The sequence below is a fragment of the Melanerpes formicivorus genome, unplaced genomic scaffold (genome assembly GCF_026170545.1).
Source record: "Melanerpes formicivorus ecotype bairdi unplaced genomic scaffold, bMelFor1.0.p_v2 SCAF_146, whole genome shotgun sequence".
Classification (NCBI taxonomy): domain Eukaryota; kingdom Metazoa; phylum Chordata; class Aves; order Piciformes; family Picidae; genus Melanerpes; species Melanerpes formicivorus.
Genome location: NW_027142498.1, coordinates 390,463 through 415,320, shown reverse-complemented (window position 1 = coordinate 415,320; position 24,858 = coordinate 390,463). Strand labels below are relative to the sequence as shown.

Genomic DNA, 24,858 nt, shown 5'->3' with positions numbered 1-24,858 from the left:
TTGGCTTGACCAAGAGTCAAGGTTTAGGAATGCAAAAGCCAATCCAAGGTACAGATGAGCTTCAGATGTGGACAGGCTTCACAGGGTTGAACAGAGGCTCTCCAGAGTTGTTCAGGTCACAGAGGCTTCACCCCCATCCCCGTCGGTGTATGCACACATGCCTTCATCCCTGGGTTGTTTTGGTTTGCTTCTGGCCTCAGCCAGAGCAACTGGAACTCAGACAAGCAATTACTGCATGCAGCAATGTAAAACAACCAACCAACAACAACAACAACAACCCCCCACCCAACCCCTCACAACCACCTTTTGGTTTATTGTATGCCATTAACAAAAAGCAAGCAGAAAGCCAATGCAAAGGATCTCTTTAATAAGCCCTCCCTGATCACCGCCATGTGTTGCCCAAGCAGCCAGACCTTCACAGCTTGAGGAGCCAAACCATACCAAACATCAAATGGTGAAAGAACAACAATACTACTAATAATAATAACAAATGTTGGGTTTGTTGGGTTGGTTTTGAGTCAATCATCATTAGGGCTTGAAAGGACAAACAGATATTAAATAAGACTTCCAAAAAAACCCACCCCATCCCCCCCACCAAAACCAAAACCAACCCCAAAACACCAGACCCAAACCATTTTGCACAAGCAAACCTCCTGCAAACAAAGCCCATTGGAAAGAGCTGCTCTCAAACCTGGGGTTGTGTGGGGCTTCATCTGGCTTGCAAATTAAAAGCAGTCATTTGTGTTCCTGGAGCATCCCAAAAGGAATGTTGGCAGCCAGATGGCCTTAGGAAAGAAACACCATCTCCACTGCCCTGCTCTTGCTGTTCAGGTCTCACTTCTGATTGTCTTTTTCTTCCCTGGCAATCCTCTTCGTCACACCGCTGAAATACTTCTCCCGGAAGGAGTTGTGGCCTCGGTAGGGCAAATATTGACCGTCCAACGAGGAAGAGTTCTGATCCTGATCCTGCATGGCATCAAAACACAGGCAGGGACTTTTTAGGGTGCCAGGGAGGCACAGGACTGGGAGGAATGGGGAAAAAAAACACACCTAGAAATGGGTAGAATCGGATTGGATGTCAGGAAGAAGTTCTTCCCCATAAGGGTGGTGAGAGACTGGCACAGGTTGCCCAGGGAGGTGGTGGAAGCCTCACAGAATCACCAAGGTTGGAAGAGAGCTCAAATATCATCAGGTCCAACCTGTCACCATAGACCTCATGACTAAACCATGGCACCAAGTGCCATGTCCAATCCCCTCTTGAACACCTCCAGGGATGGGGACTCCACCACCTCCCTGGGCAGCACATCCCAATGGCTAACAACTCTCTCTGGGAAGAACTTTCTCCTCACCTCCAGCCTAAACTTCCCCTGGCACAGCTTGAGACTGTGTCCTCTTGTTCTGCTGCTGGGTGCCTGGGAGCAGAGACCAATCCCCTCCTGGCTACAGTCTCCCTTCAGGTAGTTGTAGACAGTAAGGTCTCCCCTGAGCCTCCTCTTCTCCAGGCTAAGCAACCCCAGCTCCCTCAGCCTCTCCTCACAGGGCTGTGCTCCAGACCCCTCCCCAGCTTTGTTGCCCTTCTCTGGACACCTTCAAGTCTTTCAATGTCTTTCTTAAACTGAGAGGCCCAGAACTGGACACAGGACTCAAGGTGTGGCCTAACCAGAGTTTTTTTCAGCCAGGCTGGATGTGGCTGTGAGCAACCTGCTCTACTGTGAGGTGCCCCTGCTCATGGCAAGGGGGATGGAACTGGCTGATCCTTGAGGTGCCTTCCAACCCTGACTATTCTGTGACTGGATTATACAGCAGCACTTTCAGCAGCTATTGCCATTGGTTTTCCTTTTGCCTTTTGTCAAACTAATTACAAGCAAGAGTGCAGTTGTTTTGGTTTTAGTTGGGCTTTTCCCCCCCCCACAGTTGAATGGCAAACAGACATTGGATTGACTGAAGAACTTCAAAAGTAGAATGCTGAGGTTTCCATCAGAGTAATAATGCACATCCCACTGCAAAGCCTCAGCAGTGAGCAGAAATGCAACTCACTGTGCAACAGACTCCCATTTGACTTTGATCAGACAGAAGCTGTAAGCCAGACAAGGAGGATTGCTTGGTGGTTGGGCTTTTCTTGTTTGTGGGTTGGTGTTTGGGGTGGGTTTTTTGTTAAAGCACTAATTCAAACTTTCATTAGTCTGCTCTGCTCTGCAAACTGATGCCAGTTGTCACTACCAGACATCTGAAGTTTGAACAGCCCTGCACTTCCAGCACCTACAGGAGAGCTGGGGAGAGACTTCTGACAAGGGCGTGTAGTGGCAGGACAAGGGGAAAGGGCTTTGAGCTGGAAGAGGGGAGACTGAGACTGGGGATGAGGAAGAAATTCTTGACAGTGAGGATGGTGAGACAATGCAACAGGTTGCCCAGGGAGGCTGTGGATGCTCCCTGCCTGGAGGTTTTCAAGGCCTTGAACAACCTGGGCTGGTGGGAGGTTGGAATTAGATGATCTTCAAGGTCCCTTCCACCCGAAACCATTCTGTGATTCCATGAAATATCCCAGCTAACATCACCAGAACCCAAGCTTCACATGAATGAATGGGAGCACAGGTCCTGTGCCACACAGGCTTCTTGACAAAGGAAATGACAAAGGTTAGTGTCCAGAAAAAATACCATCAGGAGAATGCAATCACTCAGAGGCTTCTGAAAACAGATGTAAACAGAACACAAATGAGGCAGCACAGGAGAGGCTGAGGGAGCTGAGGGTGTTGAGCCTGGAGAAGAGGAGGCTCAGGGGAAACCTTCTTGCTCTCTCCAACTACCTGAAGGGAGGTTGTAGCCAGGTGGGGGTTGGTCTCTTCTCCCAGGCAACCAGCACCACAACAAGAGGACACAGTCTCAAGCTGCACCAGGGGAGGTTTAGGCTAGAGGTGAGGAAGGAATTCTTCTCAGCAAGAGAGACTTGCCTTTGGAATGTGCTGCCCAGGGGGGTGGTGGAGTCACCATCCCTGGAGGTGTTCAGGAAGAGACTGGATGGGGTGCTTGGTGCCATGGTTGAGTTGATTAGATGGTGCTGGGTGATAGCTTGGACTCGATCTCGAAGGTCTCTTCCAACCTGGTTAATTCTACTCTAATATTGTTTGAAAGCAGTGCAGCACAACACAGAGATTGTTTCACCACTTCCTTTCACAGTTCAGATTTGTTTGCTCATATTTGACAATGAAGTTCCTGTGCAATGCTTCAGCATAAACAGTAGGCACATGGAAGGAGATTTCAGACTCTCTCTTCACACTCCGACAGCATTATGCTGCAAGGATGTGGACCATCTCCCCCTTCAGCTGTTCTGGTGTCTTTCCAGGCTTTCAGCTAATAAAATCAACACCTCACCTTGCTCTGGATGTCTCAATCTGCCTTCCCAAGGAGAGAAACAAAAGGGTTTTCAGCAGCACGAGGTTTGTCTGCCACGTCCAAGTGCCCTCTTCTGGGCACAGTGAGAATCCCTGTGCAGCAGTTCTCTGCAGTCCCAGGGCAATGCCACTGCCTTTCATTAACTTGCTATATCTGTGGATATCTAACATGGAAAGCAGGCACCCCAGCAACAGCAAAGGAGTTCTGTTTAGATATTGAACTACTGGAAAACAGCAGCAGAAAATTGCCAGGGTAAACCCACTGCAGACATGACTTTCAGTCACCTGTAGGAGAATGTCATCTCCAAGAGCATTCCAGGCTGAGAATAGAATAGAATAGAATAGAATACAATAGAATAGAATAGAATACAATAGAATAGAATAGAATAGAATAGACCAGGTTGGAAGAGACCTAATCAGCAGGACTTCAGCATGGCCATGGAAAACCAAGTAACTCCCTCTAGGCAGGCAGGAAAGAAGGAGGATTTGAGATGTACTCCTCTCACAGCCAGTCTGTACCCACTTCTAAACCTCTTTCACAGAACCACTCTGAGAAAAAAAGGGCAAATTCTCTTCCTCTCAGTCTGCAGGTCAGAAATCCTTCTGTGACCAAAGCACAGAACCCATTTCATGCCTCTGGGATGAGTTGAAACCATAACTCTGCACAATTGGCTTGTTTTGAGAACTAATGGCTGGGATGTTTGATGCTGAAGGATGACAGATGGGTCAACAGTGTTTTAACATAAAAATTAATCCCCACAGCCTCCAAGAGGTCACACATCTGTGTGCCATTCATCTTGAGTCCTTCAGTAACAGAATGCTGATTCAGGGTGAAGGGAGGAAGGGAGAAAGGAAGTACCCCCCTTCTACCCCCAAGCTGGTTAGGGCAAAGAGAGGATATGATATATATGAGACCAAACTTCCAGCTAAGCACAGCTGTAAGGGGAGAATCTGCACCCATCAAATGGAAACAGGTTTAGTGCTTCACTCCTCAGCAGAATCCACTTTGTAGATGAAGGTTTTGTCAAGAGCTATGCAAACCATTGAACAGAATAACCCAGGTTGGAAAAGGCCTTCAAGATCAAGTCCAACCTAGCAACACCATCTAATCAACTAAACCATGGCACCAAGGGCCTCATCCAGTTTCTTCTTAAACACTTCCAGTGATGGTGACTCCACCACCTCCCTGGACAGCACATTCCAATGGCCAATCTCTCTTGCTGGGAAGAATTTCTTCCTAACATCCAGCCTAAACTTCCCCTGGCACAGCTTGAGACTGTGGCCTCTTGTTCTGGTGCTGGTAGCCTGGGAGAAGAGACCAGGCCCCATCTGGCTACAACCTCCCTTCAGGGAGTTGTAGACAGCAAGAAGGTCTCTCCTGAGCCTCCTCTTCTCCAGGCTAAGCAACCCCAGCTCCCTCAGCCTCTCCTCACAGGGCTGTGCTCCAGACCCCTCCCCAGCTTTGTTGCCCTTCTCTGGACACCTTCAAATGCCTCAATGTCCTACTTAACCTGAGGAGCCCAGAACTGGACACAGGACTCAAGGTGTGGCCCAACCAGTGCTGAGCACAGGGCAGAATGAGCTCCCTGCTCCTGCTGGCCACACTATTCTGATGCAGGCAGGAAGTTTCTTCTAACATCTAACCTAAACTTCCCCTGGTGCAACTGGAGGCCATTTCCTCCCATCCTATCACTTGTTGCTAGGGAGAAGAGACCAACCCCCACCTGGCTCCAACCCCCCTTCAGGGAGTTGTAGAGAGCAATGAGGTCTCTCCTCAGGCTCCTCTTCTCCACAGTGAACACCGCCAGTTCCCTCAGCTGCTCCTCCCCAGCCCTGTTCATCAGCTTCATTGCCCTTCTCTGGGCACACTCCAGCACCTCACTGTCCTTGAAGTGAGGAAGAAAGATGAGGAAGCTTAAAGACTGGAGAGGAGGGTGGGTTACTAATGACCACCATGGCTGTTCAAAAAAAAAACCCTTAAATATTAAAACCCAAACAACTCTGCTGCTGCTGCTGTGCACATGCTGGAGAAGCCTTCTCCTATCAACTCTGTTTCCAGTTGGCACAGTTTCTTCATAAACTGAAACAGAACAGGCTAGATGCTTACCAGACAGGGAGCTCCACACCATCTTTCATGAGGGTTTTCATCCACTATTTATGACCTGCATGCCTGTGAGTAGTTATGATGGATCAATACTTCAAGCAGACACCTTGGATGTTCACTCCAAGGTCTCCTGGTTATTACCACACCACCAATTTCACACTCCCTATCTTGACTGAACTCATCTCCCCTTCAGAGTTCAGAGTTAAGAGGGAAATTGAATTGGCTCTGAAATCTGCAAGTCATTACCAGTGGCAAACACTGGGGGAACAAAGGACTGCATAATAATGACACTACAGGACTTGTAAAACCTCTTAGCTGCTGCTGAGTACTACACCAAGCTGAATTAAAAGCCATTTGTGAGGGCTTGTTCCAAAGCAGTTTAGTAAAGCAGACAGGGACTGTCTGGACACAGGAATGTTTGTGTAGCCATAAAAATCCACCCTTTCATTCAAGGGAAACAGAAATGGCCACAGCTCCCACTACTGCATTTTAACAGCCTACCTGCCAAGGCAGAAGTATCCAGATCAAAGGTTAACATATTCACAGAATGGCAGCTTGGAAGGCACCCCAAGGGTCACCTGGTCCAACCTTTCTAAGTGATGGTGGAGCTGAAATGAGCTGGCCCAGGAGCCTCACAAGCTGAGTCTTAAAACTGACCAGTGAAGGGACCCCACTGCTTCCCCTGGGAGATGATTCCAGTGTCTGGCTGTGCTCATGGGGAAACACTTCCTTCTGGACTCCAATGGGAATCTCCCCAGCAGTCACTTAGCCCCATCACCTCCTGTCTTTCACATGTGAAAAGAGAGTCTCCATCCTTCTGGTAACCATCCTTTATGTGCTGGTGCATGGCAATAAGGTCTCCCCTTAACTTTCTCCTCTCCAGGCTGAACAAGCCCAGCCCTCTCAGCCTGTCCTCCCATGGCAGGGCTGCCAGGCCTCTGAGCATTCTAGTGGCTCTAAAGCCACAAGACAGGGGAAAAATCATGTCCCAGGTAAGGGACACTGGGGTGGGGATATCTTAGGTAGGTAGATGCCAAAGAAGAAGAGACTAAAGCAAGCAAGCAGGCACTAGCTAAAGAGTCACAGAGACATAGAATTGTTAGGGTTGGAAGGGACCTCAAGGATCATTCAGTCCCAACCCCCCTGCCATGGGCAGGGACACCTCACACTACAGCAGGTTGCTCACAGCCACATCCAGCCTGGCTGCAAACACCTCCAGGCAGGAGGCTTCCACCACCTCCCTGGGCAACCTGTGCCAGGCTCTCACCACCCTCCTGGGGAACAACTTCTTCCTCACATCCAATCTCAATCTCCCCATTTCTAGTTGTGCTCCATCCCCCCCAGTCCTCTCAGTATGTTGTCATTTGGACACATTCAGTTTCATCAGAAACAGCACATGGGTTCTGATATCTTTAAATTATCTAAAGGCCATCTGCAGTCCTGAGTGCAAGCACCTGCACCACTTTATCTAAGCAGTAAGCCTGCCAATGAGACTCAGGTGCTTGGAGTTAAGCATTTCCAGACATGAGCCTCTCAAAGCACGTCCTGGAGAACAGCTGATGCACAAAGCCACAATAACAAGTGATGCAAGGCTACTGACAGAAGGGCAGGTAAGGTTGTTAAGTCAGCACATGTTACATGAACATGAGCCAGCAGTGTGCCCAGGTGACCAAGGCGGCCAATGGCATCCTGGCCTGCATCAGGAACAGTGTGGCCAGCAGGAGCAGGGAAGTCATTGTGCCCTGTACTCTGCATTGGTTAGGCCACACCTTGAGTCCTGTGTCCAGTTCTGGGCTCCTCAACCTAAGAAGGACATTGAGAGACTTGAAGGTGTCCAGAGAAGGGCAACAAAGCTGGGGAGGGGTCTGGAGCACAGCCCTGTGAGGAGAGGCTGAGGGAGCTGGGGTTGCTTAGCCTGGAGAAGAGGAGGCTCAGGGGAGACCTTCTTGCTGTCTACAACTCCCTGAAGAGAGGTTGTAGCCAAGTGGGTGTTGGTCTCTTCTCTAAAGCAACCAGCACCAGAACAAGAGGACACAGTCTCAATCTGTGCCAGGGGAGGTTTAGGCTGAAGGTGAGGAGAAAGTTCTTCACAGAGGGAGTTGTTAGCCATTGGGATGTGCTGCCCAGGGAGGTGGTGGAGTCCCCATCCCTGGAGGTGTTCAAGAGGGGATTGGATGTGGCACTGGGTGCCATGGTTTAGTAGTCATGAGATGCTGGGTGACAGGTTGGACTTGATAATCTTTGAGGTCTCTTCCACCCTTATTGATTCTATGATTCTACACTACAGCACTGGCAGGAATAAAACTCCTGCGAAAAGCCTCCGTGAATACCCTGAGACACACATGTCAAAACCTTCCCCAATTTACCCTCCTGCTTCACTGCTGGTGAAGTTGGCAGCTCTGGCTATTGGCCTTTAAAACAAAAAGGTGAATCCAGCTGTTGCTTGAGGATCTGAGTCACCTTTAGCAGTATGAATGCAGGACTGAACCCCTGCTGTGGTGTCAGAGCAAGCACCACGCAGCCACAGCAGCCTAAGCACCACGCAGCCACAGCAGCCTGACTGCATCTCCTGTCACCTAAAATAGCTCTCTCCAGCTGACAAGGAACATGCTAAAACCACTTGCTCACTGTTGACTTGTATTTTCAGGAAGAATTTGCTCCACATTTGTTTAGCATCTGATTTAACAGCACTAGGCAGGAAAAGCAGCAAGGGCAGAAAGGAGGTCTGAGTGCAGCCTCCCCTGCTCCCACTGCCTCAGCAGAGGTACTCAGCATGTCCCAAAGCAACAACAAACTGAAAGCCAAAGTGCTTTGCTGTCCTTAAGTGAGAGCTACAATATGATTTCAAAAGGCTCACAGGATGTTAGGGGTTGGAAGGGACCTCTAGAGATCTTTGTGTCCAACCCCCCTGGCCAGAGCAGGGCCATAGAATCCAGCACAGGTCACACAGGAATGCACCCATATGGGGCTTGAAAGTCTCCAGAGAAGGAGACTCAAAGCTAAAAGATAACCTCTCTGGAAATAAAGTAACAGAATATGAATATAGTTTATCTGTACTGCAAGACTCAAAGGCATTTGGTATTTACTTGGGCACCAAAGAGCACCCTGGGACTTAGGCATCTCTGTGGATGGGATTCAAGGAAAGCAAAGTCAGCTCCCAGAGGTAGCCAGAAGCTCAAAGATCTCTTTCACACTATGAAGCAGCTTGCTCAGGATCAAAAGCTTATCAAAAACTAAGGGGAAAAAGGGAAAGACCAAAAGCAGAGCAGTCTCTTAAATCACTGCCCCACTGATTGTGAAGACATGGGTGGCAATTTTACAACAGCTCAAACTCTCAACAGAAAAATCTCCAGTGTGGCAGAAACAAAGACCAGTCTGGCAGAAACAAGTAAGGACCAGACTGGCAGAGGCAAGGATCAAATGCTGAGCAGTACAAACTCTTCACAACTGCAACAGCTACCATTTTACACCAGACGATGGAGAATAGAATAGAATAGAACAGAATAGAACAGAACAGAACAGAACCGAACCAGGCTGGAAAAGACCTTTGAGATCATCAAGTCCAACCTATCACCCAGCACCACCTAATCAACTAAACCATAGCACCAAGCACCCCATCCAGTCTTCTCCTCCTAAACACCTCCAGTGATGGTGACTCCACCACCTCCCTGGGCAGCACATCCCAATGGCCAATCTGTCTTTCTGGGAAGAATTTCTTCCTAACATCAACCTAAACCTCCCCTGGCACAGCTTGAGACTGTGTCCTCTTGTTCTGGTGCTGCTTGCCTGGGAGAAGAGACCAACCTCCACCTGGCTACAACCTCCCTGCAGGGAGTTGGAGAGAGCAAGAAGGTCTCCCCTGAGCCTCCTCTTCTCCAGGCTAAGCAACCCCAGCTCCCTCAGCCTCTCCTCACAGGGCTGTGCTCCAGACCCCTCCCCAGCTTCATTACCCTTCTTCGGACACATTCAAGTCTCTCAATGTCCTTCTTAACCTGAGGGGCCCAGAACTGGGCACAGGACTCAAGGTGAGGCCTAACCAGTGCTGAGTCCAGGGGCAGAATGACCTCCCTGCTTACCTTGAAGTCCTTCACCTTCTCCATGGTTATCAGGCGCCGTGAGGTGTGGCTGGAAAGCATCTGCTCACAGTTGCTGATAAGCTTCAGGCAGGGGTGGCGGGGAACGATGTCTTCTGTGTATCTGGAAGGAACAAACATCCACAGAGCTGTAAGCTCATGAAGTGAAAGGCTTGCAGCTCAAACAAACCTGAAACAGGCTCTACACAAAATGGCTTACACCAGGAATCTGCTCTGCAGTCAAAGCTGATTAAAGGCCCTCAGCTACTGGTGCCCTGGAGTTTGCACATCACCTATTCCAATCATCTTGTGACACTAAGATGTCACAGGGAAGAGATCCCCCCACACACATTTTCTACAGGTTTTCATATGATGTTCATGTGTGTACACAGGCCTGCCTCCAGAGTTTCAAGCAGAACACATCTCAGTTAGTCAGGTGTAGCATAGTATCATAGAATGGTTTGGGTTGGAAGGGACCTCTGAAGGACATGCAGCCCAACGCCCTCTGCAGTCAGCAGAACCACAGAATCACCAAGGTTGGAAGAGCCCTCAAAGATCATCAAGTCAAACCTGTCACCACAGACCTCATGACTACTAAACCATGGCACCAAGTACCACATCCAATCCCCTCTTGAACACCTCCAGGGATGGGGACTCCACCACCTCCCTGGGCAGCACATTCCAATGGGCAATCACTCTCTCTGTAGAGAACTTCTTCCTAACATCCAGCCTAAACTTCCCCTGGCACAGCCTGAGACTGTGTCCTCTTGTTCTGGTGCTGGGTGCCTGGGAGAAGAGACCAAACTCTGCCTGTCTACAACCTCCCTTCAGGTAGTTGTAGAGAGCAAGGAGGTCTCCCCTGAGTCTCCTCTTCTCCAGGCTAAGCAACCCCAGTTCCCTCAGTCTCTCCTCACAGGGCTGTGTTCCAAGCCCCTCACCAACTTTGTTGCCCTTCTCTGGACACCTTCCAGCAAGTTAACCTCCTTCCTAAACTGAGGGGCCCAGAACTGGACACAGGACTCGAGGTGCGGCCTAGTCCAACCTGTCATAGTATCATAGAATCAGTCAGGGTTGGAAGGGACCACAAGGATCAGCTAGTTCCAATCCCCCTGCCATGGGCAGGGACACCCCACACTACATCAGCCTGGCCAAAGCCTCATCCAGCCTGGGCTTAAACACCTCCAGGGACAGGGCCTCAACCACCTCCCTGGACAACCCATTCCAGGGCTTCACCACTCTCATGGTGAACAACTTCCTCCTCACCTCCAGCCTGACTCTCCCCACCTCCAGCTTCATTCCATTCCCCCCTAGTCCTATCACTGCCTGAGATCCTGGACAGTCCCTCCCCAGCCTTCTTGGAGCCCCCTTCAGATCCTGGAAGGCCACAATGAGGTCACCTGGGAGCCTTCTCTTCTCCAGACTGAACAGCCCCAACTCCTTCAGTCTGTCCTCATAGGAGAGGTGCTGTCACCCCAGACCTCATGACTACTAAACCACGGCACTTAAGGTGTTTGATCCCTGCAGTATCAAGGTGGTGGATGAAGTGAGCCCAGTATGTGGAACAAACAAGTCACCCATTCTGACAGATGAAGTCAGAACATGCTTCTGACAGAGGGGAACCAAATGAATTTTCCACCCTTGGTTTGGGTTCCCCCCCCCCAGTTACACCAGACTTTTGGATCCATCCAGTACCAATCTGCCTCTGTCTCTTACAAAGGCAGGCACTCAGCCACACCATCCTCAAGGTTTCCCTTCATAACCATACAAAAGCCTAACTGCAAAGGAATTAAAGGAATTCAGACTGGACAATGATTTCAATGTCAGATTGAAAGAGTGAGCTTAGGAGTGAGATGCTATCTTGCAGGGGGAGAGATCCTTATCACTGGTAGAAGTCCTGCCTGTTAGCATGAATGCAAAGGTCTCTGCATTCTTTCAGGTGAACCTCAGAACCTTGTCAAGACAGAGACACAGGAGCAGTGGTTTTAACAGACATCCACTTCAGGCTTCTTTTGTTTTAAGGGAATAGCATCCTGGCCTGCATCAGGAACAATGTGGCCAGCAGGAGCAGGGAGGTCATTCTGCCCCTGTACACTGCACTGGTTAGGCCACACCTTGAGTCCTGTGTCCAGTTCTGGGCTCCTCAGTTTAGGAAGGAGGTTGACTTGCTGGAAGGTGTCCAGAGAAGGGAAACAAAGATGGGGAGGGGTCTGGAGCACAGCCCTGTGAGGAGAGGCTGAGGGAGCTGGGGTTGCTTAGCCTGGAGAAGAGGAGGCTCAGGGGTGACCTTATTGCTGTCTACAACTACCTGAAGGGAGGTTGGAGCTAGGTAGGGGTTGGTCTCTTCTCCCAGGCAAGCAGCACCAGAACAAGAGGACACAGTCTCAAGCTGTGCCAGGGGAGCTTTAGGCTGGATATTAGGAGGAAGGTCTTCCCAGAAAGCGAGATTGGCCACTGGAATGTGCTGCCCAGGGAGGTGGTGGAGTCACCATCCCTGGAGGTGTTTAGGAGGAGACTGGATGGGGTGCTTGGTGCCATGGTTTAGTTGATTAGGTGGTGCTGGGTGATAGGTTGGACTTGATGATCTCGAAGGTCTTTTCCAACCTGGTTAATTCTATCCTAATACAGAAGGATGTCAAATAACACACCAGCCTGATGGGAGGTGTTGCCAAGGGATATTTAGTGACACAGCACACAATCACAGGATTGTTTTAGTTGGAAAAGCCCTTGAAGATCATAGAGTCCAACCATTCTCTGGCTCTACCAATCTGGTGATAAACCATGGCCCTCAGCAAATCTCTGCCTCCCTGAAAGACCTGCAGGGACAGAGATTCAACCACCTCTTCCCCAGGCAGCCTGTTCCTGTCTTTCAGAGCCCTTGAAGGGAAGAAATTTCTCCTAATATCCAAACTAAACCTCCCCTGGTGCAGCTTGAGGCTGTTTCCTCTCATCCCATCACTTACTAGGGGTAAGAGACCAACTCCCACTGGCTCCAACCTCCTTTCAGGCAGTTGTAGAGAGCAAAGAGGTCTCCTCTCAGCCTTCTCTTCTCCAGGCTAAACAACCCCAAGTCCCCTCAGCTGCTCCTCACCAGACCTGCTCTGCAGACCCTTCACCAGTTTCATTGCCCTTCTCTGGACCTGCTCCAGCACCTCAATGTCCTTCTTGGAGTGAAGGGCCCCAAACTGAACCCAGCACTCAAGGTGTGGCCTCACCAGTGCAGAGTACAGGGGGACAATCACTCCCTGCTCCTGCTGGTCACAGTACTGCTGATCCAGGACAGGATGCTGGTGGCCTTCTTGGCCACCTGAGCACATGCTGCCTCCTGTTCAGCTGGCTGTTGATCAACACCTGCAGGTCTTTCTCCAGTGGTCAGTCATCACATTTCAGTAGACATTAGGGACACTTCATATTTGTTCCTGTGCTCATCACCACAGCTGGAAACGAAGTGACTACACTCATGTTGTGCACTAACAGAGTGCCTTCAGCATTTCAGGTCATACTACTTTGTACAAATTCACCTTTCAAGAGGCAATCCAACTAGAGGGTAAGTGCTAAGGGTGGGTGCCAAGAGGCTGGAGCCAGGCTCTGCTGGGTGATGCCCAATGCCAGCACAAGGGGTGCACGGAAACAGGGGGAAAGATTTTTTCCCCTGTGAGGGTGACAGAAGACTGGAACAGGCTGCCCAGGGGGGTTGTGGAGCCTCCTTCTCTGGAGGTTTTCAAGACCTGCCTGGATGTGTTCCTGTTTGATCTGCTCTAGGTGATCCTGCTCTGGCAGGGGGGTTGGACTGGATGAGTTTTCATAGTCCCTATCAGCCACCAAGAATAAAAGCCAAGCAAACAAAGCCCAACAAGCCAAGCAAACAAAGCCACCACCAACAAGCCAAGCAAACAAAGCCCAACAAGCCAAGCAAACAAAGCCACCAACAACAAGCCAAGCAAACAAAGCCACCAAGAAAGGAAAAGCCAAAGCCACCAAGCAAAGCCAAAGCTACCAAGAAAAGCTAAGCCAAAGCCACCAAGAGAAGCAAAGCCAAAGCCACCAAAACCCCCATCTCAAAACCTGCCCTAATTGCTGCTGAAGCAAGGTATGCAAACAGATGTTTTTCCTACCAAACCCAGGCTTGGTAGGAAAGACTAATTCCAGGCTGCACTACTGAACAGACAGCAACCTGCAGTCTCTGCTGGCCTCTCTGGTCCTTCACAGGACTGCTCCCCTACAATTCCTGCCTCTCACTGCCATCTCTTGGACACTTGACTTTTGATTCCTCAGAGAGAAAGAAAAGCTCCCTCAGTAGTGCCAACCTGCACAGAGCTAAGAATGTTCTCTTGCAGGGCCTTGTCATGCCTCTCCATCAGCTCCCCTGGCAGACACACACATTAATAAGAGGCTTGCTGCTACCACCTTGCAAATCTGTCTGCACCTTGGAAGTCTCATTTCTCAGGCTTAAGCCCCAAGCCACTGGACATGCACTTGTAAGGGCAGGTGAAGGCTTTTTCTTGTTGGAATTACCTCCAGCCATAAATTTTCTTTGAAAGCTGTGGGTTTCCTCACAGCAGGTGTTAAATCATGAAGTCTGAGCATTACTCTCAAGTGCTCAGTGCTAGGGCACTTCCAGCTGTCCCCTTAAGAATCACAGAATTGTCAGGGCTGGAAGGGACCTCAAGGATCAGCCAGTTCCAACCCCCCTGCCATGGGCAGGGACACCTCACACTGCAGCAGGTTGCTCACAGCCACATCCAGCCTGGCTGCAAACACCTCCAGGCAGGAGGCTGCCACCACCTCCCTGGGCAACCTGTGCCAGGCTCTCACCACCCCAACATAAGACAGGGAGGGTTAGCCAGTGAACTTACACCAGGCTGACATCTAGCATCTTGCTGTCTTGGCCAGAGGCTCTTCAGGCCATGGGAATATCACATCAGCATCTCCAACTGCAAAGCAGCCAGTGAGAGGAAAATCAGCAGGGTATAAACCCAGGGCTGTGTATGGACTCAAAGCAGGGCTGTAGGTGACAGGATCTCACCCTGCTGGGAAGAGGGAAGTGGAACACAAACCTGGCCTCTACCAGCATGACTGAGAGCACAGAATCATAGAATTGTTAGAGCTGGAAGGGATCTCAAGGCTCAGCCACTCCCAACCCCCCTGCCATGGGCAGGGACACCTCACACTACAGCAGGTTGCTCACAGCCACATCCAGCCTGGCTGCAAACACCTCCAGGCAGGAGGCTTCCACCACCTCCCTGGGCAACCTGTGCCAGGCTCTCACCACCCTCATGGGGAACAACTTCTTCCTCACATCCAATCTCAATCTCCCCATTTCTAGTTTTATACCATGCCCCCCAGCCCTATCATTGTCACCCTAAGAAAGCACATCAGAAGTTGCATCCTGCCATACTCCAGAGCAGCACTCAAGGATACATACTCAGGCCTGTAGATTGGAAGCCAGTACACCAATCTTCCTCCCATCACCAGGTGTTCTGCTGCAAACTTCAACAGGTCAAAAAAGATGTCACTTAGATGATAACTGGATGAAACAAAGATGTGATTTTCTGTGCTAAACAAACAAACAGACAAATTCACAAGTGTGTAGATAAACAGAAAGCAACAGGGTAACCCAGCACAGGGGAAAGCTGCAGTCCCAACCACATAAAACCCCCCACACCACAAAATGGCATCACCTGAGACTTGCCAAACCACCCAGGACAAATCAGTAGGACATCAGAAGTATCACAGTATCACCAAGGTTGGAAAAGACCTCAAAGATCACCAAGTCCAACCTGGCACCACAGACCCCATGACTAAACCATGGCTCCAAGTGCCACATCCAATCCCCTCTTGAACACCTCCACGGATGGGGACTCCACCACCTCCCTGGGCAGCACATTCCAATGGCTAACAACTCTCTCTGGGAAGAACTTTCTCCTCATCTCCAGCCTAAACCTCCCCTGGCATAGCTTGAGACTGTGTCCTCTTGTTCTGGTCCTGGTTGCCTGGGAGAAGAGACCAACCCCCAGCTGGCTACCACCTCCCTTCAGGCAGTTGTAGAGAGCAAGAAGGTCTCCCCTGAGCCTCCTCTTCTCCAGGCTAAGCAATCCCAGCTCCCTCAGCCTCTCCTCACAGGGCTGTGCTCAAGGCCTCTCCCCAGCTTTGTTGCCCTTCTCTGGACACCTTCAAGTCTCTCAATGTCCTTCTTAAACTGAGGGGCCCAGAACTGGACACAGGACTCAAGGTGTGGCCTGACCAGTGCTGAGCACAGGGCACAATGACTTCCCTGCTCCTGCTGGCCACACTCTTCCTGATGCAGGCCAGGATGCCATTGGCCCTCTTGGTCACCTGGGCACACTGCTGGCTCGTGTTCAGGCGGCTGTCAATCAGCACCCCCAGGTCCCTCTCTGTTTGGCAGCTCTCAGCCACTCTGACCCCAGCCTGTATCTCTGCTTGGGGTTGCTGTGGCCAAAGTGCAGCACCTGGCACTTGGACTTGTTGAATGCCATCCTGTTGGACTCTGCCCATCTGTCCAGCCTGGCAAGGTCCCTCTGCAGAGCCCTTCCGCCCTCTAACTGACCAACATCTGCTCCCAACTTGGTGTCATCTGCAAATCTGCTGATGACTGACTCAATCCCCTCATCCAGATCATCAATGTAGATATTAAAGAGGATGGGGCCCAGCCTGTCCTCATAGCAGAGCTGCTCCAACCCCCTGATCATTTTCATGGCCCTCCTCTGGACCCTCTCCATCAGATCCATGTCCTCTCCATACTGAGAGCTCCAGCCCTGCACACTGCACTCCAGGTGAGGTCTCACCAGAGCAGAGCAAAGTGGCAGAATCCCCTCTCTGGAGCTGCTGGCAATGCATCTTTGGATGCAGCCCAGGCTGTGATTTGCCTTCTGTGCTGCAGTCTCACACTGCCTGCTGCTGCCCAGCTTCTCATCCACCAGCACCCCCAAATCCTTTCCCACAGGGCTGCTTTCTTTTACCCCCCAGCCTGTATTGATAGTGAGGATTGTCATGGCTGGGTTTCCATGAAGACATTTCCACTCTACCAGAGGGAAGGCAGCTCACCCACCTTCTTTCAGCTGACTTCACTGCTTCCTTTTGTGAGCCTGTCCTGCGAGTGGCTTCTCTGATGCCATATGGGGCTGCACAGAGCAAATGCAAAAGGCACAGATGAGAACCTTGCCTGCTGCCCAAACAGCACACAACCATTCCATGCATTCACAACAGTGCACAGAGTGTGGCTTGAAGTAAAAAGAACGAAAAGCTTTTACAACACCCAAGCTGGAAGAGGTTAAGTTCTTTGAGAGCTGTAAAATGTAGAATAGAATAGAATAGAACAGAATAGAACACAACAGAACCAGACCAGGTTGGAAAAGACCTTTGAGATTATCAAGTCCAACCTATCACCCAGCACCATCTAATCAACTAAACCATGGCACCAAGCACCCCATCCAGTCTCTTCCTAAACACCTCCAGGGATGGGGACTCCACCACCTCCCTGGGCAGCACATTCCAATGGCCAGTCACTCTTTCCATGAAGAACTTCTTCCTAACATCCAGCCTAAACCTCCCCTGGCACAGCTTGAGACTGTGTCCTCTTGTTCTGGGGCTGGGTGCCTGGGAGAAGAGACCAACCCCTCCTGGCTACAACCTCCCTTCAGGGAGTTGGAGAGAGCAATAAGGTCTCCCCTGGGCCTCCTCTTCTCCAGGCTAAGCAACCCCAGCTCCCTCAGCCTCTCCTCACAGGGCTGTGCTCCAGACCCCTCCCCAGCCTCCTTGCCCTTCTCTGGACACCTTGCAGCAACTCAACCTCTTTGCTCCAGTTTCAAATCATTGCCCCTCACCCTGTCACTCCAAGCCCTTCTAAAAAGTCCCTCCCCAGTCTTCCTGTTGGTCCCCCACAGATACTGAAATGTAGTTAAAAGGTCTCCCTGGCATCTTCTCCAGGCTAAACATCCCCAGCTCTTTCAGCCTGCCCTTGCAGAAGTGCTGCAGCCCTCTGATCATCTTGGTGGCCTCCTCTGGACCTGCTGCATCAGGTCCATGGCCGCCTTCTGTTGTGGACCCAGTACTCCAGGTGAGGTCTCTCCAGAGCAGAGCAGAGAGGCAGAATCACCTCTCTCAACCTGCTGGCTGCTTCTCAGACAGTGTTCCACATTTCTAACAGCATAACATGCTTCATGTCCAACAGATGTGCTCTTGTGAGACCTGTTTCAGCATCAGGGCAGCACTGGCACCACCACATTTGTGAATGCAGGAGCTGTGACCCAAGTTGCAAACTCAGTCCTAAGTCACAGTATCACAGTATCAGTCAGGGTTGGAAGGGACCACAAGGATCATCCAGTTCCAACCCCACTGCCATGGGCAGGGACACCCCACACTACATCAGGCTGGCCAGAGCCTCATCCAGCCTGGGCTTAAACACCTCCAGGGACAGGGCCTCAACCACCTCCCTGGACAACCCATTCCAGGGCTTCACCACTCTCATGGGGAAGAACTTCCTCCTCACATCCAGCCTCAATCTCCCCACCTCCAGCTTCATTCCATTCCCCCTAGTCCTATCACTCCCTGACATCCTGAGCAGTCCCTCCCCAGCCTTCCTGTAGCCCCCTTCAGATACTGGAAGGCCACAATGAGGTCACCTGGGAGCCTTCTCTTCTCCAGACTGAACAGCCCCAACTCCTTCAGTCTGTCCTCACAGCAGAGCAGCTCCAGCCCTCTGCTCATCCTCCTGGCCCTTCTCTGGACACCTTCCAGCACCTCCAGATCCCTCTTGCAATAGGGGCTCCAGAACTGGAGGCAGTACTCCAGGTGGGGTCTCAAGTCATTTTACTGTCTCACATTGTTTCATTGCCAGGCAGGCCCAACAAAAATAAGCAGGCAAGCCACAAATAAAAGTCACACTCCCTGTCCCTAATTCATACAGATGTCTCACTGCAAAAGTCAGCACTAGAGATCAGAAAGTGCTGCATCAAGGTCTTTAACTTATTCCCTTGGCTTCTACTCCCTCTAGTGCATGAGAAGGGCTGTTAAGCACACCAGTCTCTAAAAAGGCAGAGGATCCTTTCAAACCACTGCTGCTTCCAGAACAGAGGATCATAGAATCAATAAGGTTGGAAGAGACCTCAAAGATCATCAAGTCCAACCTGTCACCCAACACCTCAGGACTATTAGACCATGGCACCAAGTGCCACATCCAATCCCCTCTTGAACACCTCCAAGGATGGGGACTCCACCACCTCCCTGGGCAGCCTGTGCCAATCCCTGACACTCTTGCAGCAATTTTTCCCAGTATCCAACCTAAACCCCTCCTAGTACAATTTGAGGCCATTTCCTCTTGTTCTATCACTTGTTAACCAGGGAGAAGAGACCAATCCCCACCTCATCCTTTCAGGTAGTTGTAGAGAGCAATGAGGTCTCCCCTCAGCCTCCTTTTCTCCAGGCTAAACAACCCCAGTTCCCTTGGCTGCTCCTCACCAGCCCTGTTCTCCAGATCCTTTCCTCAGCTTTGTTGCCCTTCTCTGGATCTGCTCCAGCCCCTCAATGTCCTTCTTGGAGTGAGGGGCCCAAAACTGAACTCAATACTCAGGGAGCAGCCTCACCAGTGCCGAGTGCAGGGGGACAATCACTTCCCCACTCGTGCTGGCTGCACTATTACTGATCCAAGCTAGGATGCTGGTGGCCTTCTTGGCCACCTGGGCACCCCCTGGCTTATCCTCAGCTGGCTGTCAACCAGCACCCCCATGTCCTTTTCTGCTGGGCAGTTTCCAGGCACTCTGCCCCAAGGCTGGAGCATTCATGGTGCATTCATGTGTGACCCAACAACTATCCCTCAACACAATGCAGAGACGTCAAACACTGACCCCATTGCCACAGCACTGCTTTCAGCTCTCCTGTTCTGCACTGTGGGAGATGCAGATGGGAGCTCCCAAGGTATTACACTAAAGTTCACAGGGAATAGAATAGGAATAGGATAGCAATAGAACAGAATAGAATAGGAATAGGAATAGAATAGGAACAGACCAGGTTGGAAAAGACCTCAGAGATCATTGAGTCCAACCTATCACCCAACACCATCTAATCAACTAAACCATGGCACTAAGCACCCCATCAAGTCTCCTCTTAAACACCTCCAGTGATGGTGACTCCACCACCTCCATGGGCAGCACATCCCAATGGTCAATATCTCCTTCTATGAAGAACTTCTTCCTAACATCCAGCCCAAACCTCCCCTGGCAGAGCTTGAGACTGTGTCCTCTTGTTCTGGTGCTGGTTGCCTGGGAGAAGAGACCAACCCCCACCTGGCTACAACCTCCCTTCAGGCAGTTGTAGAGAGCAATAAAGTCTCCCCTGAGCCTCCTCTTCTCCAGGCTAAGCAACCCCAGCTCCCAAACCACTGTGATCAGGCAACAAAAAGCACTAATGAACTTACGATCTGTAATGATGGCATCAAAGAGCATCCCCTTCCTCCAGACTGGCCTTGAAGAATCAGCCACCAGTGCATCCAGGTAGTATTTCTCTAACCCATACTGCCTGAGGTTAGCTCTGATGTTTTCATCTGGCCCTCTCCATTTCTGGTTCTTTCTGCTTGCCTTGCCTGGGAGGAGGAGCATGGAATGGGGGCGGGGGGAAGAAAAAGAGCAGTCAATAACTGTTGTGGAAAAGCTTCCATGTACTCTGTCACTCCATGTAAAGGAAAATCATTCATAGAATCAATAAGGTTGGAAAAGACCTTAGAGATCATCAGCCTGTCACTCAACACCTCAAGACTAACTAAACCATGGCTTCAAGTGCCACATCCAACCCACTTTTTGAACACCTCCAGGGATGGGGACTCCACCACCTCCCTGGGCAGCACATCCCAGTGGCCAATCTCTCTTGCTGGGAAGAACTTTCTCCTCACCTCCAGCCTAAACTTCCCCTGGTGCAGCTTGAGACTGTGTCCTCTTGTTCTGCTGCTGGGTGTCTGGGAGAAGAGACCAACCCCCACCTGGCTACAACCTCCCTTCAGGGAGTTGGAGAGAGCAAGAAGGTCTCCCCTGAGCCTCCTCTTCCCCAGGCTGAGCAACCCCAGCTCCCTCAGCCTCTCCTCCCAGGGCTGTGCTCCAGACCCCTCCCCAGCCTCCTTGCCCTTCTCTGGACACCTTCAAGTCTCTCAATCTCCTTCTTAAACTGAGGGGCCCAGAACTGGACACAGGACTCAAGGTGTGGCCTAACCAGTGCTGAGCACAGGGCACAAGGACTTCCCTGCTCCTGCTGGCCACAAGTTCCTGATGCAGGCCGGGATGCCATTGGCCTTATTGGCCACCTGGGCACACTGCAGGCTCATCTTCAGCCAACTCTCAACCAGTACCCCCATAAAAAAAAGCTGAGTCTAACCTCCTGCCCTTTTCTACTCACTGTGACAAGAATTTGCAACACAGCTTCAGAGGTATCAAGGAATAATAGAAGCACGTGAGCCAAGTTCTGCTGCACCATCTACATAGGGGGTCACAGACCACATTCATAACAATCAGGCTGGAAGGGCCCCCAAGGATCATCTGCTCCAACCTTTCTAGGTGATGGTGGAGTTGGAAGGAGCTGGCCCAGCAGCCTGGCAAGCTGAGGTGTAAAACTGACCAGTCTGAAGCTGTACCAGGGGAGGTTTAGACTCGAGGTGAGGAGAAAGTTCTTCACCAAGCAAGTTGCTCATCATTGGAATGTGCTGCCCAGGGAGGTGGTGGAGTCACCGTCCCTGGAGGTGTTCAAGAGGGGATTGGATGTGGCACTTGGTGCCATGGTTTAGTCATGAGGTCTGTGGTGATAGGTTGGACTCTATGACCCTCGAGGTCTCTTCCAACCTTAGTGATACTGTGATACAGTGTAAGGGACCCCACTGCTTCCCTTGGGAGATGACTCCAGTGTCTGGCTGTGCTCATGGGGAAACATTTCCTTCTGGACTCCAATGGGAACCTCCTCAGCAGTCACTTGTCCCCATCACCTCTTGTCTTTTCCATGGGACTCCTTGTAAAAAGGGAGTCTCCATCCTCCTGGTAGCCACCCTCTATGTGCTGGTGCATGGCAATAAGCTCTCCCCTCAGCCTTCTCTTCTCCAGGCTGAACAAGCCCACCTCTCTCAGCCTGTCCTCCCATGGCAGGGCTCTGATCATTCTTGTGGCCCTTCTCTGGACACTTTCCAGCCTGCCTGCATTGTTTTTTGTACAGCATGACTCACAAATGAATGCAATTTGTGGTTTATGAGGAGTTCTCCCTTCCCTCAGGTGTAATCCTGCCCAGTAAATCAGAGATAATTTGCACTTTTCCAGAGAAGTAAGACTTGGATTAGACTTCCTGAGATAGGTTATGAGAGGCTTCCTACATCACAGGCTAGGAAAGCACACAGCTGTTGTAGCTCTAATTTGGAACTTTGCTTTGGTTTTCCTTATTTCTTCTATTAACTCTGTCCTGCCTGTGTCCTATGGGACACATATGAATGGGTGGGCAAAACCAAACATGAGCAAAGAACTCCTGTGTGGATTAATAGTGCTTTAAAATCCACTAAGTGCCATCTACCCCCTTGGCTATTCTTAAATTCCAGAGAGTAACATTGCAGTGGCTTAGAAACCACAACATACCTAAGCCATGGATTGTGTTGTAATCTATGTCAGCACCACACACATAGGCTCCAAAGTGTGCTGAGGAGATCAGAAGGCCACCTGTAAAGGGGAGAAGAGGGGGAAAAGCATGAAACTGCTGTCATAAATGTCAGCTGTTAGGGGCTGGGTTAGAGTTTTTTTGCCCAAGAACTTGAGGAGGTTGCATCAGTAGCACACTAGACCAAAGAAATGGAAGGAGAAGGGCAGAGGGAGGAAGGAGGAGAAGGGCAGAGGGAGGAAGGAGGAGAAGGGCAGAGGGAGGAAGGAGGAGAAGGGCAGAGGGAGGAAGGAGGAGAAGGGCAGAGGGAGGAAGGAGGAGAAGGGCAGAGGGAGGAAGGAGGAGAAGGGCAGAGGGAGGAAGGAGGAGAAGGGCAGAGGGAGGAAGGAGGAGAAGGGCAGAGGGAGGAAGGAGGAGAAGGGCAGAGGGAGGAAGGAGGAGAAGGGCAGAGGGAGGAAGGAGGAGAAGGGCAGAGGGAGGAAGGAGGAGAAGGGCAGAGGGAGGAAGGAGGAGAAGGGCAGAGGGAGGAAGGAGGAGAAGGGCAGAGGGAGGAAGGAGGAGAAGGGCAGAGGGAGGAAGGAGGAGAAGGGCAGAGGGAGGAAGGAGGAGAAGGGCAGAGGGAGGAAGGAGGAGAAGGGCAGAGGGAGGAAGGAGGAGAAGGGCAGAGGGAGGAAGGAGGAGAAGGGCAGAGGGAGGAAGGAGGAGAAGGGCAGAGGGAGGAAGGAGGAGAAGGGCAGAGGGAGGAAGGAGGAGAAGGGCAGAGGGAGGAAGGAGGAGAAGGGCAGAGGGAGGAAGGAGGAGAAGGGCAGAGGGAGGAAGGAGGAGAAGGGCAGAGGGAGGAAGGAGGAGAAGGGCAGAGGAAGGAAGGAGGAGAAGGGCAGAGGAAGGAAGGAGGAGGAGGGCAGAGGAAGGAAGGAGGAGGAGGGCAGGGGAAGGAGGAGGGCAGGGGAAGGAGGAGGGCAAGGGAAGGAGGAGGGCAAGGGAAGGAGGAGGGCAAGGGAAGGAGGAGGGCAAGGGAAGGAGGAGGGCAAGGGAAGGAGGAGGGCAAGGGAAGGAGGAGGGCAAGGGAAGGAGGAGGGCAAGGGAAGGAGGAGGGCAAGGGAAGGAGGAGGGCAAGGGAAGGAGGAGGGCAAGGGAAGGAGGAGGGCAAGGGAAGGAGGAGGGCAAGGGAAGGAGGAGGGCAAGGGAAGGAGGAGGGCAAGGGAAGGAGGAGGGCAAGGGAAGGAGGAGGGCAAGGGAAGGAGGAGGGCAAGGGAAGGAGGAGGGCAAGGGAAGGAGGAGGGCAAGGGAAGGAGGAGGGCAAGGGAAGGAGGAGGGCAAGGGAAGGAGGAGGGCAAGGGAAGGAGGAGGGCAAGGGAAGGAGGAGGGCAAGGGAAGGAGGAGGGCAAGGGAAGGAGGAGAAGGGCAAAGATCAGACTTGATGTAGCCCTGGGCAGCCTGATCTAGTTGGAGCTGTTCCTGCTGATGGCAGGGGGGTTGGACAAGATGAACTTTGAGGCTCCCTTCCAACCCAATGCAGTCTGTGAGTTCCACTTGTGCAGTCTTACAGTAAATGTGCAAGACTTGTGACATGGCCCCTTCAGCCAGGACAGTTTGTTTCCAACAAGGAAGCTCCTAATTCCTGTATCAGGAATAATGTGGCCAGCAGGAGCAGGGAGGTCATACTGTCCCTGGACTCAGCACTGGTTAGGCCACACCTTGAGTCCTGTGTCCAGTTCTGGGCTCCTCAGGTTAAGAAAGATGTTGAGTTGCTGGAATATGTTCAGAGAAGGGCAACAAAGCTGGGGAGGGGTCTGGAACACAGCCCTGGGAGGAGGGGCTGAGGGAGCTGGGGTTGCTTAGCCTGGAGAAGAGGAGGCTCAGGGGAGACCTTCTTGCTCTCTACAACTCCCTGAAGGGAGGTTGTAGCCAGGTGGGGGTTGGTCTCTTCTCCCAGGCAAGTAGCACCAGAACAAGAGGACACAGTCTCAAGCTCTGCCAGGGGAGGTTCAGGCTGGATGTTAAGAAGAAGTTCTTCCCAGAAAGAGAGATTGGCCATTGGAATGTGCTGCCCAGGGAGGTGGTGGAGTCACCATCACTGGAGGTGTTTAGGAAGGGACTGGATGGGGTGCTTGGTGCCATGGTTTAGTTGATTAGCTGGTGTTGGGTGATAGGTTGGACTTGATCATCTCAAAGTTCTTTTCCAACCTTATTAATTCTATTCCATTCTAAATGCAGTGTGAGCACTCCCACAACCTCCCAGTTTATCCCACCAGCAGGAAAAAAACCCCACATACATACCTGTTCCAACAAATGGATCATATACAACATCATTGGGTTTTACTCTGCCATGGTTGGCCATGATGAAAGACAGGCAGGCATCCATGCTGGTATTTCCAATGAAGTGTCTCTTTTTCACACTGTAGGACTCAATAAGTTCTCTTTGGCCATCTGCAATCTGTTGAAACATGCAAAACAATCCCTGTGAGGCCTTAGATATGAGAAAGCAGCAGACAGGCCAACAGGCCTTGCTGAAGAGACACCACCCAAACAAAGAGGTAACTTCATTCCATAACACTTGCTCAGGATCATAGAATGGGAGGGGTTGGAAGGGACCTCTGGAGAGCATTGAGTCCAACCCCCCTGCCAAAGCAGGATCACCTAAGGCAGGGCACACAGGAAC

General features: G+C 51.3%; 1 protein-coding gene across 3 annotated transcripts in view; it reads right to left on the bottom strand.

Annotated features, from left to right (window-relative positions):
* Positions 1 to 278: 278 nt before the first annotated feature.
* TRMT11 (tRNA methyltransferase 11 homolog) overlaps positions 279 to 24,858 on the bottom strand; it is a 32,926-nt gene continuing 8,346 nt past the window's right edge. Inside the window, exons 7-13 of one of the 3 annotated variants that reach the window (XM_068168648.1) lie at positions 24,477 to 24,633; positions 22,178 to 22,258; positions 19,996 to 20,160; positions 16,633 to 16,705; positions 14,989 to 15,120; positions 9,570 to 9,690; positions 282 to 966 (exon numbers count right to left, since the gene is read on the bottom strand). In XM_068168648.1, coding sequence (XP_068024749.1) covers positions 835 to 966; positions 9,570 to 9,690; positions 14,989 to 15,120; positions 16,633 to 16,705; positions 19,996 to 20,160; positions 22,178 to 22,258; positions 24,477 to 24,633 — 861 coding nt within the window. In that variant the 3' untranslated portion in view covers positions 282 to 834. Of the gene's footprint in view, positions 967 to 9,569; positions 9,691 to 14,988; positions 15,121 to 16,632; positions 16,706 to 19,995; positions 20,161 to 22,177; positions 22,259 to 24,476; positions 24,634 to 24,858 lie in introns of all 3 variants that reach the window. The other 2 variants (XM_068168650.1, XM_068168649.1) reach the window with 2 other exon arrangements.